Below are 13,525 nucleotides of genomic sequence, written 5' to 3'. Positions count from 1 at the left end.
CAGTGGCCAACAAGCACATGAAAAGATGCTCAACATTCTTACGTCGTTAGGGAAATACCTAACGGGATGGCTATAATCAGAAAGATGGACAGTAATAAGCACTGGTGAGGAGGACGGGGACAGATCGGAGCCTTACACATTGCTGGTGGGAATGTCAAATGGTGCAGCCCTTTGGAAACCAGTCTGGCAGTTCCTCAGAAGTTTAAACATAAAGTTACCATATGACCCAGCAATTCCATTGCTGGACATATCCCCAGAGAAATGAAAACATACTCCACACATAAACTTGTATGCAAGTTTTCAGAGCCGTATTATTCAAAATAGCCAAAACATGGAAACAACCCAAATGTCTATCAACTATGAATGGGTAAACAACATGTGATATATCTATACCATGGAATGTTATTCGGCCATAACAACCTAGATCAACTTTGAAAACCTTATTCTAAGTAAAAGAAGCCCATTACTAAAGGACACATATTATATGATTGCATTTATATGAAACGTCCAGAATAAACAAATTCATGGAAATAGGAAGTAGATCAGTTGTCAGGAGTTGAGGGAGTGATTACTAATGGGTACAGGGTTTCTTGTTGAGTGATGAAAATGTTCTGGAATTTGATAGTGGTTGCACAACCTTGCAACTAGACTAAACCCACTGAATTGCACACTTTAAAATAGTGAATGTTATGGTGCATCAAATAAAATTGCTATAAAAATGTGAATTAGATCTAAATACAAGAAAGTCTACAAGAATGATAAGGTGAGGCCCCCACGGAGAAACCATGGGTGGTCCCTCCTGATCCTCCGCCTCCCAAGCTGTACCGTCCTGAGACGGATGCGACCTAAGCAGAGCTGGATTCCAGGTTGCAGAGTGGAGGGAATGGAGAGAAAGAAGGGGCTCTATCCCATGTCCCTCCATAGAGGGCTAATAGAAGGCCGTTAAGTTTCACATGTGGTGTATGACATAATTCACCCCCGGTGAAAAGAACTTTAATAAAATTGACATTAGCCTGGCCTGTGGTGGTGCAGTGAATAACGCGTCAACCTGGAAACGCAGAGGTTGCCGGTTCAAAACCCTGGGCTTGCCTGGTCAAGGCACATACGGGAGTTGATGCTTCCTGCTCCTCCCCTCTGCGCGCTCTCTCTCTCCTCTCTCTCTCTCTCTCTCACTCTCTCTCTCTCCCCTTTCTATAATGAATAAATAAAATCTTTAAAAAAAATAAAAATAAAAAAATAAAATTGACATTACCCATCAATGTTTGGAGGTAGATTTGTCTCCTGGAGGTGATGGAGGGAGTAGTGAGTGTGACCTTGAAGTGGATGTGGCACAAAAGGAGTGACACTCAGGTTGCACAGGGAATGCAGGGTCCTTGCCCTCAAGCTGCTGGTGGCTCAGTAGGGAAGACTCAACCCAAACATGTACAAAGGTGGATGACAATGAATAAACAACGCTACAAACCAGCAACAGAAGAACTAGAACTACCTCAGGCAGCCTATGATTCGCTCTCCCGGGAATTATCTAGACGGTATTTGGGAGAGCGGCTTGAGAGAGGAAGGAATCTCAGCTGAAACAGTCAGAGAGCTGCACTGAGGAGCTGAGAGCCCAGCAGGGCTCAACATGATGGGAAAGGAAGAAGCTGGGAGAGCGTCGTGCCCATGGGACCCAGGCGGGACCTTCCAGGAGCTTGGATGTGATGATGATAATGATGATACAGGACAGCTCCCAGGAGCCTGAACTGTCCTGCAGGAAGTGCTGAGTATATGGTCTAATGTCCTGGAGAGCCCTTCCTATGGTCTAATGTCCCAGAGCAGGAAGCTGGCCCTTTTCCACAGAGTCCTTGGCCTCACCCCATCTCGTGTTTTCTCTCCTAGGACCACACCCGTGTGGTGAGCCCCATCATTGATGTCATCAGTCTGGATAATTTTGCCTACCTTGCTGCATCTGCTGACCTGCGTGGAGGTGGGTCCTGCTACCAAGGGAGGGGCTTTAGACCAGAAATGAGGCAGGTGAGGGCAGGCAACAGCCCTGGCTCAGTGTTCTTCTTCCCAGCTGTGCCAGAGGGTCTCACGACACCCTTATTTCCAGAAAATGAAAAGGGATTGGGTAGAACCCTGGGGATGGGGACAAAGGGCCAGAGCCACGCTAGTCTTTCGCTCCCCCCAAATATTGACACAGCTTTTCCAGATTCTGCCAGCTCAGGGACCATGGCCATGTCCTAGCAGAAGGACATGATATGACAGCTGTCTTGGGGGTGGAGGAGGGGGAACCCTCAACCTTGCATGAATTCCTAACATGGACCTGGGAATGCTCTGCACCTGTGTTGTCCAATATGGTAGCTATAGCCGTGTCTGGGATTGCAATCTTGAAACATGAGTCTGACTTGAGATGTGTTATAAGTATTCAATACACAGGAGGTTTCAAAGAATTTTTTTAAAGATTTTATTTATTAACTTTAGAGAAAGGAGAGAGAGAAAGAGAAAAGGGGGGAGGAGCAGGAAACATCAACTCATAGTTGTTGCTTGTCTTGTGTGCCTTATTCATGCAAGCCTGGGGTTTTGAACCAGCAACCTCAGCGTTCCAGGTTGACGCTTTATCTACTACTATCTACTGCGCCACCAAGGGTCAAGCTCAAAGATTTAGTATGAAAGAATTTAAAATATCTCATTAGTAACTTTTTATATTGATTACAAGTTGACATAACATTTTGGATACATTTTGTTTAAAATGTATTATTTAAATTAGTTTCATATGTTCTTGTTACTCTTTGATACAGCTACTAGAAAAATGTTTAATTCCATATGTGGCTTGCATTTCTGGTTTGCATTATGTTTCTTCTGGACAGCTCTGGTCTATAGACTTTAGAGCTGTGCTAATACAGTAGACAAACATTTGGCTATTTAAATTAATTCAAATTAAATACAATTTAAAATCCAGCTCCTCAGCTGTACTAGCCACATTCAAGTGCTCAGTAGCCACGTGTGACGGTGTCTACCACACGGGACAGTGCAGATAGAGAACATGTACATCGTTGCAGAAACAGGCTGCTCTAGGGCATCAATTGCTGGGAGCTAGAGGCCAGAGCAGATATTGTATTTGGGCTCCAGACTTCCAGTAAATGGACATAACCACTGATTAGATCTTGGGATTGAGTGAGATTGTGAAGGGAGCCAGACACTTCCACTTTGGGAATTTACCTCAGGGCCTTTGCACTAACTATTTTCCCCCAATTAGAATTCCCTTTCCCAAAATATCTGCATGGATCAGTCCTTCATTCAGACCTGTATTCAAATGTCACCTCACCAGGGAGAAATTTCTGACTGCCCTTATTAGCATGGGCATCTCACCCTTAATTAATTAATTAATTAAGCACTTTTTCACCTCTAGTTGGCATATTGTCCATTCATTGATTTATCTTGTCATCTCTGTCTTGGCCAGTAGATTGAAACTCTACAAGGGCAGGCAGAGACCCGTTTCGTTCTGAGTGAAGGAATGACTGCACGGTTGCCCAGGGCCCTCTGTGAGCTGGGCTGGGATCAAGGGAGACTCTGAAGGGTGGCAGAGTGAGGGGAAGAGTCACCAGTGGGGTCTGCCCTGAGCCCCATCCTCACCCAGCTCTATCCCTTAGGGTTCGACTGGAGCCTGCATTTCAAATGGGAGCAGATCCCTCTTGAACAGAAGATTGCCCGGACAGACCCCACCAAGCCCATAAGGTCAGGGCCACTGTGAGCTCGGAAGAGACCCTTTCTTTCCCTGGGTCAGGGGCCTTCAAGGGTGGTGGGGAGCTGTCTCAGTTGCTGGGTCCAGTCTAAGTGCTGCCACTGTTCTGGGGCCCAGGGACAGAGCGGACCAGTTTCCTTTCTAGACATCCTGCCCCGCTGACTCTGCAAGCAGGGGATTCTGGGGCAAATGGCCTGGGGTCTTGGAGCAATGGGGAGGGGCTTCCTGCTTCTTAAGCTCACGTGTTACCTCTCTCCTCTCCTTGCTCCCAGGACGCCTGTCATAGCTGGGGGAATCTTTGTGATTGACAAGTCCTGGTTTAACCAGTTGGGAAAGTATGATGCCCAAATGGACATCTGGGGAGGAGAGAATTTTGGTAAGTTGGGAAATACAATAGCAACAACAACAATATTAATAATGGATAACTCTGACTGAGCGCTTCCTATGCGTAAGAACCTGTTCTTAATTCTCACAATGATCCTCTGAGGTAAATAATATATATTATATCCATTTTATTAATAAATAAACTGTGGCACAGAGGGGTTGAGTAGTTTGTCCCGAGCCACACAGCTAGTAAACAAAGAGAATTAGGTGTTTAGGGGGCACCTGAGGCCACATAGCTGGATGTGTGCTTGAAAGAACATACAGGCTGTATCATGGACTGCAGCTTAAAGCCCTGGTTGCTTCTCTACCAGAAAGTCTGGGAGTGTGCTCAGCAGAGGATACTGGTTAAAAGTAAGCCTGGCTGCAAATCCTAGCGATCTGATCCCATCGCTTACATTTCACCAGCACCCTCAGTTACTTGTTACTGGTTGCCGGCTAAAAATCCTATCACCTACAAGCTTGCCCTGGGCAAGTTCAAGCCTCCCTAAGCCTCAGTTTCCTCAAGAGGCTGTTATGAGTACTAGGTGAGACGGTAAGCTAGAATGCTTCGCACAGTGCCGGTGGCCATTATCATCACTTCTGAGGCTGTAGGAGCCCTCTAATCCCAAAAGGAAAGGGAAGAGCCAGTCAACTCCCAGGGATTGCTGGTGAGGGTCAGGTTAAAGGCTGGGTACAGGTGGAACATCTGACATGAGTGATTTAAGGGGGTTTATTTTATTTATTTTTAGATTTTATTTATTCATTTTTATTAGAGAGAGAGGAGAAAGAGAAAGAGAGGAAAGAGGTCCTGGCCGGTTGGCTCAGCGGTGGAGCGTCGGTCTGGCATGCTGGGGACCCGGGTTCGATTCCCGGCCAGGGCACACAGGAGAGGCGCCCATTTGCTTCTCCACCCCACCCCCCTTCCTCTCTGTCTCTCTCTTCCCCTCCTGCAGCCAAGGCTCCATTGGAGCAAGGATGGCCCGGGCGCTGGGGATGGCTCCTTGGACTCTGCCCCAGGCGCTAGAGTGGCTCTGGTCGCGGCAGAGCGATGCCCCGGAGGGGCAGAGCATCGCCCCCTGGTGGGCGTGCCAGGTGGATCCCAGTCGGGCGCATGCGGGTGTCTGTCTGTCTCTCCCCGTTTCCAGCTTCAGAAAAATAAAAAATAAATAAATAAATAAAAAAAGAGAGGAAAGAGATAGAACAGGGGGAGGAGCAGGAAGCATCAACTCCCACATGTGCCTTGACCAGGCAAGTCTGGGGTTTTGAACCAGAGACCTCAGCGTCCCGGGTCGACGCTTTATCCACTGCGCCACCACAGGTCAGACAAGGGGGTTAATTAAAGGGCCTATTTGCCCTGGCCAGATAGCTTGGTTGGTTGGAGCATTGTCCCAAAGCGCAGAGGTTGCCAGTTTGATTCCTGGTCAGGGCACATACAGGAACGGCTCAGTGTTCCTGTCTCTTTGTCTCTCCCTGCCTCTTTCTGGGAAAAAAAAAAAAGGTCTTTAAAGGGTCTCTTTACACAGTGTGGGCAAGATAGAGGGAAGCACAGAAACAGCTTCGTATTGGGTGAGGTTGGTGACTGCCAGGAGGTGTTACCACCCCTAAGTCTGAAACATGAGGAGGGAGCACTGCCCAACAGGAGCTGTGGTCTGGGAGCCCTGGCCGCCAGTCCACGGCTCCCAGGTGGAGGGTGTCCGTGGGGAAAAACACCCACCCTCGTTCTGCCCCACTGGTCTCCTGCTGGCGCCCCTGTGGGCTGAGCCTGTGTCCCGCAGATGGGAAGCCTAATGGGACCGCCTGACTGGCAGCGCCCAGACGAGGAGCAGGGTGGAGGAGGGTGTCGAAGGACCCTGCAGGTCTCCGCACCCGGCAGGTACTTTGAGGGCTGTTCTCACTCTTGCAGTGGGCCTGGTCCTTTGCAGCTCTTCCCCACTGCTTCCTTTTTTATCCTACCCAGGTTTCTTTCCAAGCAAATAGGGCTGGTGGTGTCTCACCCATTTGACAGGTGGGAAAACTGAGGTGGGCACTGGGTACCAGATTTGAGTCAGGCAACTTCATGTCTAACAAGTGTATGGAGCACCTTGAACAGAGCCCTTTAGGTGTTGTTAGGTGTGCTCAAAGTCAAATTCTGTGTTTCTGAGATAGGAGGAGGTCTGTCTTCTCTGTCCCTGATTGGGACTCAGATGAGCAGGGAGGCTTGAATCAGCCCTGATCTCAGCCCCAAACCAGCCGGAGAGAAAACAGGCATGGAGTTTCCTCCCCTTTGTAACTCATTCTTGGAACCGTTCCCAGACAGGCATCTGGGGTGCACTGACCCTTGCATTCTGACCTCCTTTCCTGTGTGGAGGCCTACGTGACCTCCTCTGTGTCCTCGGTCTCAGCCTGAAGAGAACTTTGGCAAAGCCAGTTTCCTGTAAAGACGCGGAGGACTGAGAAACCAATGGTCTCCCCTGCATTCAGAGGCCTTTCCTTTCTTTTCTTTTTTCGGTTGGGGACTGACAGAGAAACAAGTGAATGATCAAATAGCTGACTTCACGCTCTGCCCGAGGCAAGGGCTCAGTGGTCCGGGAACTTGAAAGGTGCACCATGGAGTGGTTTTGGAGGGGGCTTTGCTTCTTAGAAGAAATTCAAAGGAATTTCCAGGGTAGCCACAGTTTTGAGCTGGGAGATATCGCTGCTGCTGGGTCTGGACCTTTCATTTTGTTTCTTTGTTGAAGGAAAGGCGATGCCCAAACTGAGACTCATTCCTGTGTCCCCTTGGGGAGCCAGAGACCACCTTGAGTCAGTGGCCCATGTGAAAACCTTGGAAGTCACATTTGGGATCCTTTCAAAAACAATCAGATCATGTCATTCTATTGCCAAAGACCCTGGCCGGGCTCCTGCATCACTCAGAGCAAAACCCTAAGTCCCGAGGTCCACTTTTCCCAGCAAGCACCAGCAGCAGCTCTGTCCTGCCTCTCTCCACTCTGGCCGCCCCCTTGCTGAGCCTTGAGCTTGCCAGCCATGCTCTTACCCCCAGGTCTTTGTCCTTGCTTATTTCTCTGCTGAGTGCTCTTCCCCTTAGAGCCATGTGATTCAATTCCTTACCTCCGTTGGGCCTTGGCTCAAATGTCTCCTTTCAGCAAAAACTTCCCTAATCAGCTTATATAAAAGTGTAGCCCTCCACCCCAGTTCTACTCCCCCCTGTTCCATCCCCTACTGGCCTCATTTTTCTCCATTATACTTATTATCATCTGATAGGATGTGTATTCTACTCATTTTCTTATCTGCCTGTATTTCATTTTTTTTATTTTACTGAGTACCTGTCTCACCCCACTAGCATGAAACGGATTCTAGAACAAGTGTGTGACATATAATTAGTATTCAGCAAAAATTTTCTGAATTAACTAAAGAATCTAATTCAACAGTGTGGCTCGCTGGACAAAAATGTGAACTTTATGTTGCAATTTTGCAACTATTTGGAGAGAGCGTCAGACTGGGATGCCAAGGACCCAGGTTCGAGGCCCCGAGGTTGCCAGCTTGAGCACGGGCTCATCTGGTTTGAGCAAAGCTCACCAGCTTGGACCCAAGGTCATTGGCTTGAGCAAGGGGTTACTCGGTCTGCTGAAGGCCCACGGTCAAGGCACATATGAGAAAGCAATCAATGAACAAATAAAGTGTCGCAACGAAGAATTGATGCTTCTCATCCCTCTCCCTTTCTGTCTGTCTGTCCCTATCTATCCCTCTCTCTGACTCTCTCTGTCTCTGTCAAAAAAAAAAAAAGATAATAAGAAAGGAGGATTTTTAACATAAAGAGGATATAGAACTGATGACCCAATGTTTTGACTTTGGAATTTTGGGTTTGGTTCTATTGACCCTCCCTGTCACAAAGGGCTCTCTCTCTCATTAAATTGATGGATGAAATAAAACTTATCCATACTTTAAATATACATATATATTATCATCATTAGAATTAGACATCTGTTATAAAAAAGGATGGCACCTAGGAAGTGCTCAGTAAATGGATGGTGGCCACTACCGTTGTTATTGTTATTATGGCTAATAGTGCCAACAATTAATAGTAGTATGGACAAGAGGGGCTGAGTGGGATGAAGTGACAACTAACATAACGAAGTCGGCCTGGCAGAAGTGGAACGAGATGCAGATCTGTCCCTAGTTTCAAATCTCCATTGCTGTGCCAGCTCCAGAGCTCTGGCTGGGAGAAGGGACAGAGGCCCCAGTTTGCAGTCAGACCTGGGAAGCCCAGTGACACAGGCAACCCTGTGTGTGGGTCCGGCTATGCCGAGTGTCCAGTCCTGGCCTGGACCACACCTGGGAGTGTCCTGGTGCACACAGGCTGGCCAGGTCGGCATTAGCCCTGCCCTGCTGCCTGCACTCCCCACTTTGCTGGTCACCGGGAAGCCCTGACCGGCTGCACCAGGGGAGAGCTCCGGGCCTGGCCAGAAACCACGCGTGTCCTTATGGCCCCCCGGAGACTGGGAAGAGGGACCAAGGGATTGAGAGAACTCGTGACAGAATGTTCCATTTTTGAAATTAAAAACAAAACGAAAAAACAAGGTTATGGGTTTTCTGAGACAAGAAGGAAGTGTATCAATGTCACAGGGTGTCCATATGTGGAGCTTATATGAAAGAGCAGGAAACCAGGAGAGACTCCGGGAGGTTCAGCCAGTTGCCCAGGCAGGTCTTGCCAGAAGCGACAATTGCTGAGAGAAGAGTGGGTAACTCGTGATGTCCCTCCCTTCCTGGGAAGCAGAATGGCCCCCTCTTCCCTCTCCCAGCACTGCTGAGAACCAGCCTTCTGCAAAGACTTGTTCAGCTTCCCTGCCGCCATCCAAGGGAAGAGGGCCAGCAGCGGCCTGTAAATGGAAACCCCTGGGCAGGAGGGAGGCCGAGGGCCGGCCAGCTGGAGCAGCCTGGCCTGGTTGGCAGCTGGGTTTCCAACCTTGCGGCTGCCCAGACCTGGCCGACGAGCAGATGTATTCTTCCTTAGCTCATGTCTGCATGGGGCTCTGGACAGAGGCTGGAAATGATGCTGCCATTTGATTCTGTTTTCCTTCATGGGCTTGGTGTCCCTTCAAAGCTTTCCTACGGCTGTCCCGGAGTTCAGAGTGTGTGCGGTGGTGTGTGTGCAGAGGGTGTTTGTGTGTGATGTGTGTGGAGGGGGTGTGTGTGTGAGAGGTGTGTGTGTGATGTGTGTGGAAGGTATGTGTGTTTGATGTGTGCAGAGGGTGTTTGTGTGTGATGTGTGTGGAAGGTATGTGTGTTTGTGTGTGATGTGTGTGGAGGGTGTGTGTGTGAGAGGTGTGTGTGTGATGTGTGTGAAAGGGGTGTGTGTGTGAGAGGTGTGTGTGTGATGTGTGTGGAAGATATGTGTGTTTGATGTGTGCAGAGGGTGTTTGTGTGTGATGTGTGTGAAAGGGGTGTGTGTGTGAGAGGTGTGTGTGTGATGTGTGTGGAAGGTATGTGTGTTTGTGTGTGATGTGTGTGAAAGGGGTGTGTGTGTGAGAGGTGTGTGTGTGATGTGTGTGGAGGGGGTGTGTGTGAGAGAGGTGTGTGTGATGTGTGTGGAGGGGTGTGTGTGTGAGAGGTGTGTGTGTGATGTGTGTGGAGGGGGTGTGTGTGTGAGAGGTGTGTGTGATGTGTGTGGAGGGTATGTGTGTGTGATGTGTGTGGAGGGGGTATGTGCACAGGCACGGGATGGGTGTGGAGCTCTGACTCCACTATGTGCCCACGTCTGTCCCTAGTTTCAAAGCTCCATTGCTGTGCCAGTTCCAGAGCTCTGGCTGGGAGAAGGGACAGAGGCCCCAGTTCGCAGTCAGACCTGGGGAAGCCCAGTGACATAGGCAACCCTGTGTGTGGGTCCGGCTATGCCGAGTGTCCAGTCCTGGCCCTGGACCACACCTGGAAGTGTCCTGGTGCACACAGGCTGGCCAGGAGGTCAGCGTTAGTGGGTAAACAGGCCCAGGAACTCTGACCCCAGCATGTTCCCCCAATGAGATACCAAAGAGAAGAAAGCTAGCCGCTTCCCACCTTCACTCGGTGGGACTTGCCAGGGGGTTGTTCCCCCTCCCGACACTGCCGTCCCCTGCAGAGCTCTCCTTCAGGGTGTGGATGTGCGGCGGGAGCTTGGAGATAGTGCCCTGCAGCCGGGTGGGCCACGTCTTCCGGAAACGGCATCCCTACAACTTCCCCGAGGGCAACGCCCTCACCTATATCAGGTAAGTCACAGAACCAAGAGCACTGAGCCCAGAGCCAGGACACCAGGTTCTAGGCCCAGTCTTGTCAGCTGACTCTGGGCAGCCACCTTCCTCTCTAGACCTCAGGTCTCCCATTTACCCCCTCCTAGCTCTTCCATTCTGAATTCCAGGTACTTTCAGGGGTGGGAGGATGAAGCTGATAGTGTTGCCACCGGGGCATTCTTGCCTTGACTATTTTTGTCCTTGAGGGTCTTGGAAAACCAGGCAAATGACCGACTGGGAGCTGCGCTCCACTCACAGGACATGGCCTGGATGCCATGTCCTGACTCTGACTTGGACAGTGTCTGCCCATCCATGTCCCCAGCCACTGACCTTTTAACACAGTTTCATGTATGCAGTTTAGGTAGCGAATAAGAGACGCACACACCCCCTGCATTTGTGTTTTTATATAAATGGGCTCATGCTCTATGTTTTTCCTGCCACTCAACACTAACCACAGACACCCTTCCCTGCTGGTGCAGACCAACCATGGCATTGTCCCTCCAGTTTGCCTAGGACTCCCTCACGTGGAAGGAGTTCATTATCCTCTGCTGATGGGCATTTAAGTTGTTGCCAACGTTTTATTAAACAAATATTGTACATGTGTTTATTGCCCACATGCAAGTCTATCAGTAGAGTAGATTCCCGGAAGTGGGGCGTCCAAAAGTGTACATACCCACAAAGTTGATGGAGGTTGACAAATTGGTACCCAAAAAGATTATGCTCATTCATACCACCCCAATCAGTCTTGTTTTGCAAACACTCCTGGGATTTTTCGCACCCCACGTTCTCGTCAATGCACAGAGCTTGATCCTGACCCTAACTCTGTTGCCGCCTTAGTGACTTTCATTTACCCCTTCCTTTACTTTTAGGAATACCAAGCGCACTGCAGAAGTATGGATGGACGAATACAAGCAGTATTACTACGAGGCCCGGCCCTCGGCCATCGGGAAGGCCTTCGGCAGGTGGGCCCCTCCACAAGCCCTGTGTGCCCCCCGCCACCGATTTTAGCACAAGTTCAGCCAGAGTGGGGCTTGTAAGTACTCACCGTCTCCTTAGTAACTGAGCCCCGGCTCAGGTATGCAGTGCAGACCCACGACACTGGTCCTTGAAGAAGATGCAACCCTGTCGGGAGAAATAACCAGAGAGGGCTGTTTATGAAAAAGACTTTCCGTTCACAAGCTGCCTGCAGGAAAAGGAACGTCTGTGGGAGTCCTTAGCGATGAACCGTCTGCAGAAAACACTTAGGGTTTTGCCTCCACCCTCTGTTGTTCCAAATCTGACTGTGCACTATTGGCCTATTTTCCTGTCCCTGACTGTTATGACTAGAGTCTAGTTAAGCATTTTCATAGTGCAGGTTGGTTGTGACCATTTTAAAAAAATGATAGGGAACAAGAACACTGTAAATTAGTACAGAACAGAATGAAAAATAACAGTGGACTGCTGTGAAGGGTAGTATTGTTTTGTGAAACTCTTATTTCAGGTGTATGTGTGTCCACCTGCATGTGTGCATGGGTACACCTGATTGCAGTGTGAGATGTATTTATTTATTTATTTCTTTTTTCTTTTTTTTTTCTATTTATTTATTTTTATTTTTTACAGAGACAGAGAGTGAGTCAGAGAGAGGGATAGACAAGTACAGACAGGAACGGAGAGAGATGAGAAGCATCAATCATTAGTTTTTCATTGCACGTTGCAACACCTTAGTTGTTCATTGATTGCTTTCTCATATGTGCCTTGACCGCGAGCCTTCAGCAGACCGAGTAGCCCCTTGCTGGAGCCAGCGACCTTGGGTTCAAGCTGGTGGGCTTTTGCTCAAACCAGATGAGCCCATGCTCAAGCTGGCGACCTCAGGGTCTCAAACCTGGGTCCTCTGCATTGATTGCTTTCTCATATGTGCCTTGACCAGGGGGCTACAGCAGAGCGAGTGACCCCTTGTTCAAGCCAGTGACCTTGGGCTCAAGCCAGTGACTTTGAGCTTCAAGTCAGTGACCTTGGGCTTCAAGCCAGCGACCTTTGGGCTCAAGCCAGTGACCATGGGGTCATGTCTATGATTCTACTCCCAACCCAGCAACCCCACGCTCAAGCTGGTGAGCCTGCACTCAAGCTGGCAACCCCGTGGTTTGAACCTGGGTCCTCCACATCCCAGTCCAATGCTCTATCCACTGCACTATCACCTGGTCAGACTGTATTTATTTCTTAATGTTGTGGTCAGAAAAGTTTGAACACATTACTGGTGATCATCAATGAATCTTCCTCCTATTTACTTACATCTTCCCCCTAAAAAGAAAAGAGTTTCGTCACTGTTTCTTTTAGTAGGGAGCAGACATTTACTGAGGACCCACCCTGTGCTCAGCACTTAAGTCCTTTCATTTATTTGATTCTTGCAAAAACCTCCTGAGGTGGGCAGTTATGTCTTCAGTTTACTGGAGAAGAAACTGAGGCTCAGGTGGTGAGAGGCTTCTGTCAGTGGCCAGTGTGGTCAGTGTAGCTAAGGAGGGTGAGAAGAACAAACTGCGGTGTCCACCAATGCATCAGATGGTCTGATATGCCAGCATTCCTGAAAGACCTCTAAAGCCTGCTCCTCTCGTTGTTAGACCCTTTCTGCCACACTGCAGTGCACAGGAGAACTCTAAGTTCGTCAAGGCCCTGCCCTCTCTGGAAATAAGGGCTTGTGCTAACTGGGGGGGGTGCTCTCCCAGGGCTCCCGGAGTGAGAGGGGGGTGAGGCATGGCCCCCGGCAGGCTGCGCTGTTCCTGAAGAAGACAGGAATGGCCAGGAGACCTGGGGAACACTTGCATGGCAGAGAATGACTTCAGGCCGGCGGCTGATGCTGGAGGGCAGGCTCAGACCCAGCCCCTTGGTCCTGGTCCACTGGGAAGGGGCCTTTGCCTGTCCTCCCTGCGACGTCCTCCCACGGCCACTGGCCAAAGCCTGAACCTGGCCTCCTCTTTCAGTGTGGCCTCAAGGATCGAGCAGCGGAAGAAGATGAACTGCAAGTCCTTCCGCTGGTACTTGGATAACGTCTACCCTGAGCTCACGTGAGTACAGTCCTCTGCCTGTGCACCTGGGCTGGGCTGGGTGGGCCAGCCGCTTGAGCGACCCCTCATCCTGGGATCTCCCCATCCCAAGCTGTCCAGATCTTTCTAGCTGTCAGTGTTTATCTCCATGTGAAGGCTCTGGGGAAACTGGGAGGACATTACCA

At 49.6% G+C, this 13,525-nt stretch overlaps 1 protein-coding gene across 1 annotated transcript in view; it reads left to right on the top strand.

Annotated features, from left to right (window-relative positions):
* Positions 1-13,525, top strand: part of GALNT16 (polypeptide N-acetylgalactosaminyltransferase 16) — a 94,429-nt gene that overhangs the window by 68,629 nt on the left and 12,275 nt on the right. Inside the window, exons 7-12 of the mRNA XM_066342561.1 lie at positions 1,876-1,963; positions 3,630-3,714; positions 3,994-4,097; positions 10,176-10,302; positions 11,193-11,285; positions 13,278-13,361. Coding sequence (XP_066198658.1) covers positions 1,876-1,963; positions 3,630-3,714; positions 3,994-4,097; positions 10,176-10,302; positions 11,193-11,285; positions 13,278-13,361 — 581 coding nt within the window. The remainder of the gene's footprint in view (positions 1-1,875; positions 1,964-3,629; positions 3,715-3,993; positions 4,098-10,175; positions 10,303-11,192; positions 11,286-13,277; positions 13,362-13,525) is intronic.

The sequence above is a fragment of the Saccopteryx leptura genome, chromosome 6, assembly GCF_036850995.1.
Source record: "Saccopteryx leptura isolate mSacLep1 chromosome 6, mSacLep1_pri_phased_curated, whole genome shotgun sequence".
Lineage (NCBI taxonomy): Eukaryota > Metazoa > Chordata > Mammalia > Chiroptera > Emballonuridae > Saccopteryx > Saccopteryx leptura.
Note: the sequence above shows the minus strand (reverse complement) of the source record. Positions and strands in the feature narration are given on the sequence as shown.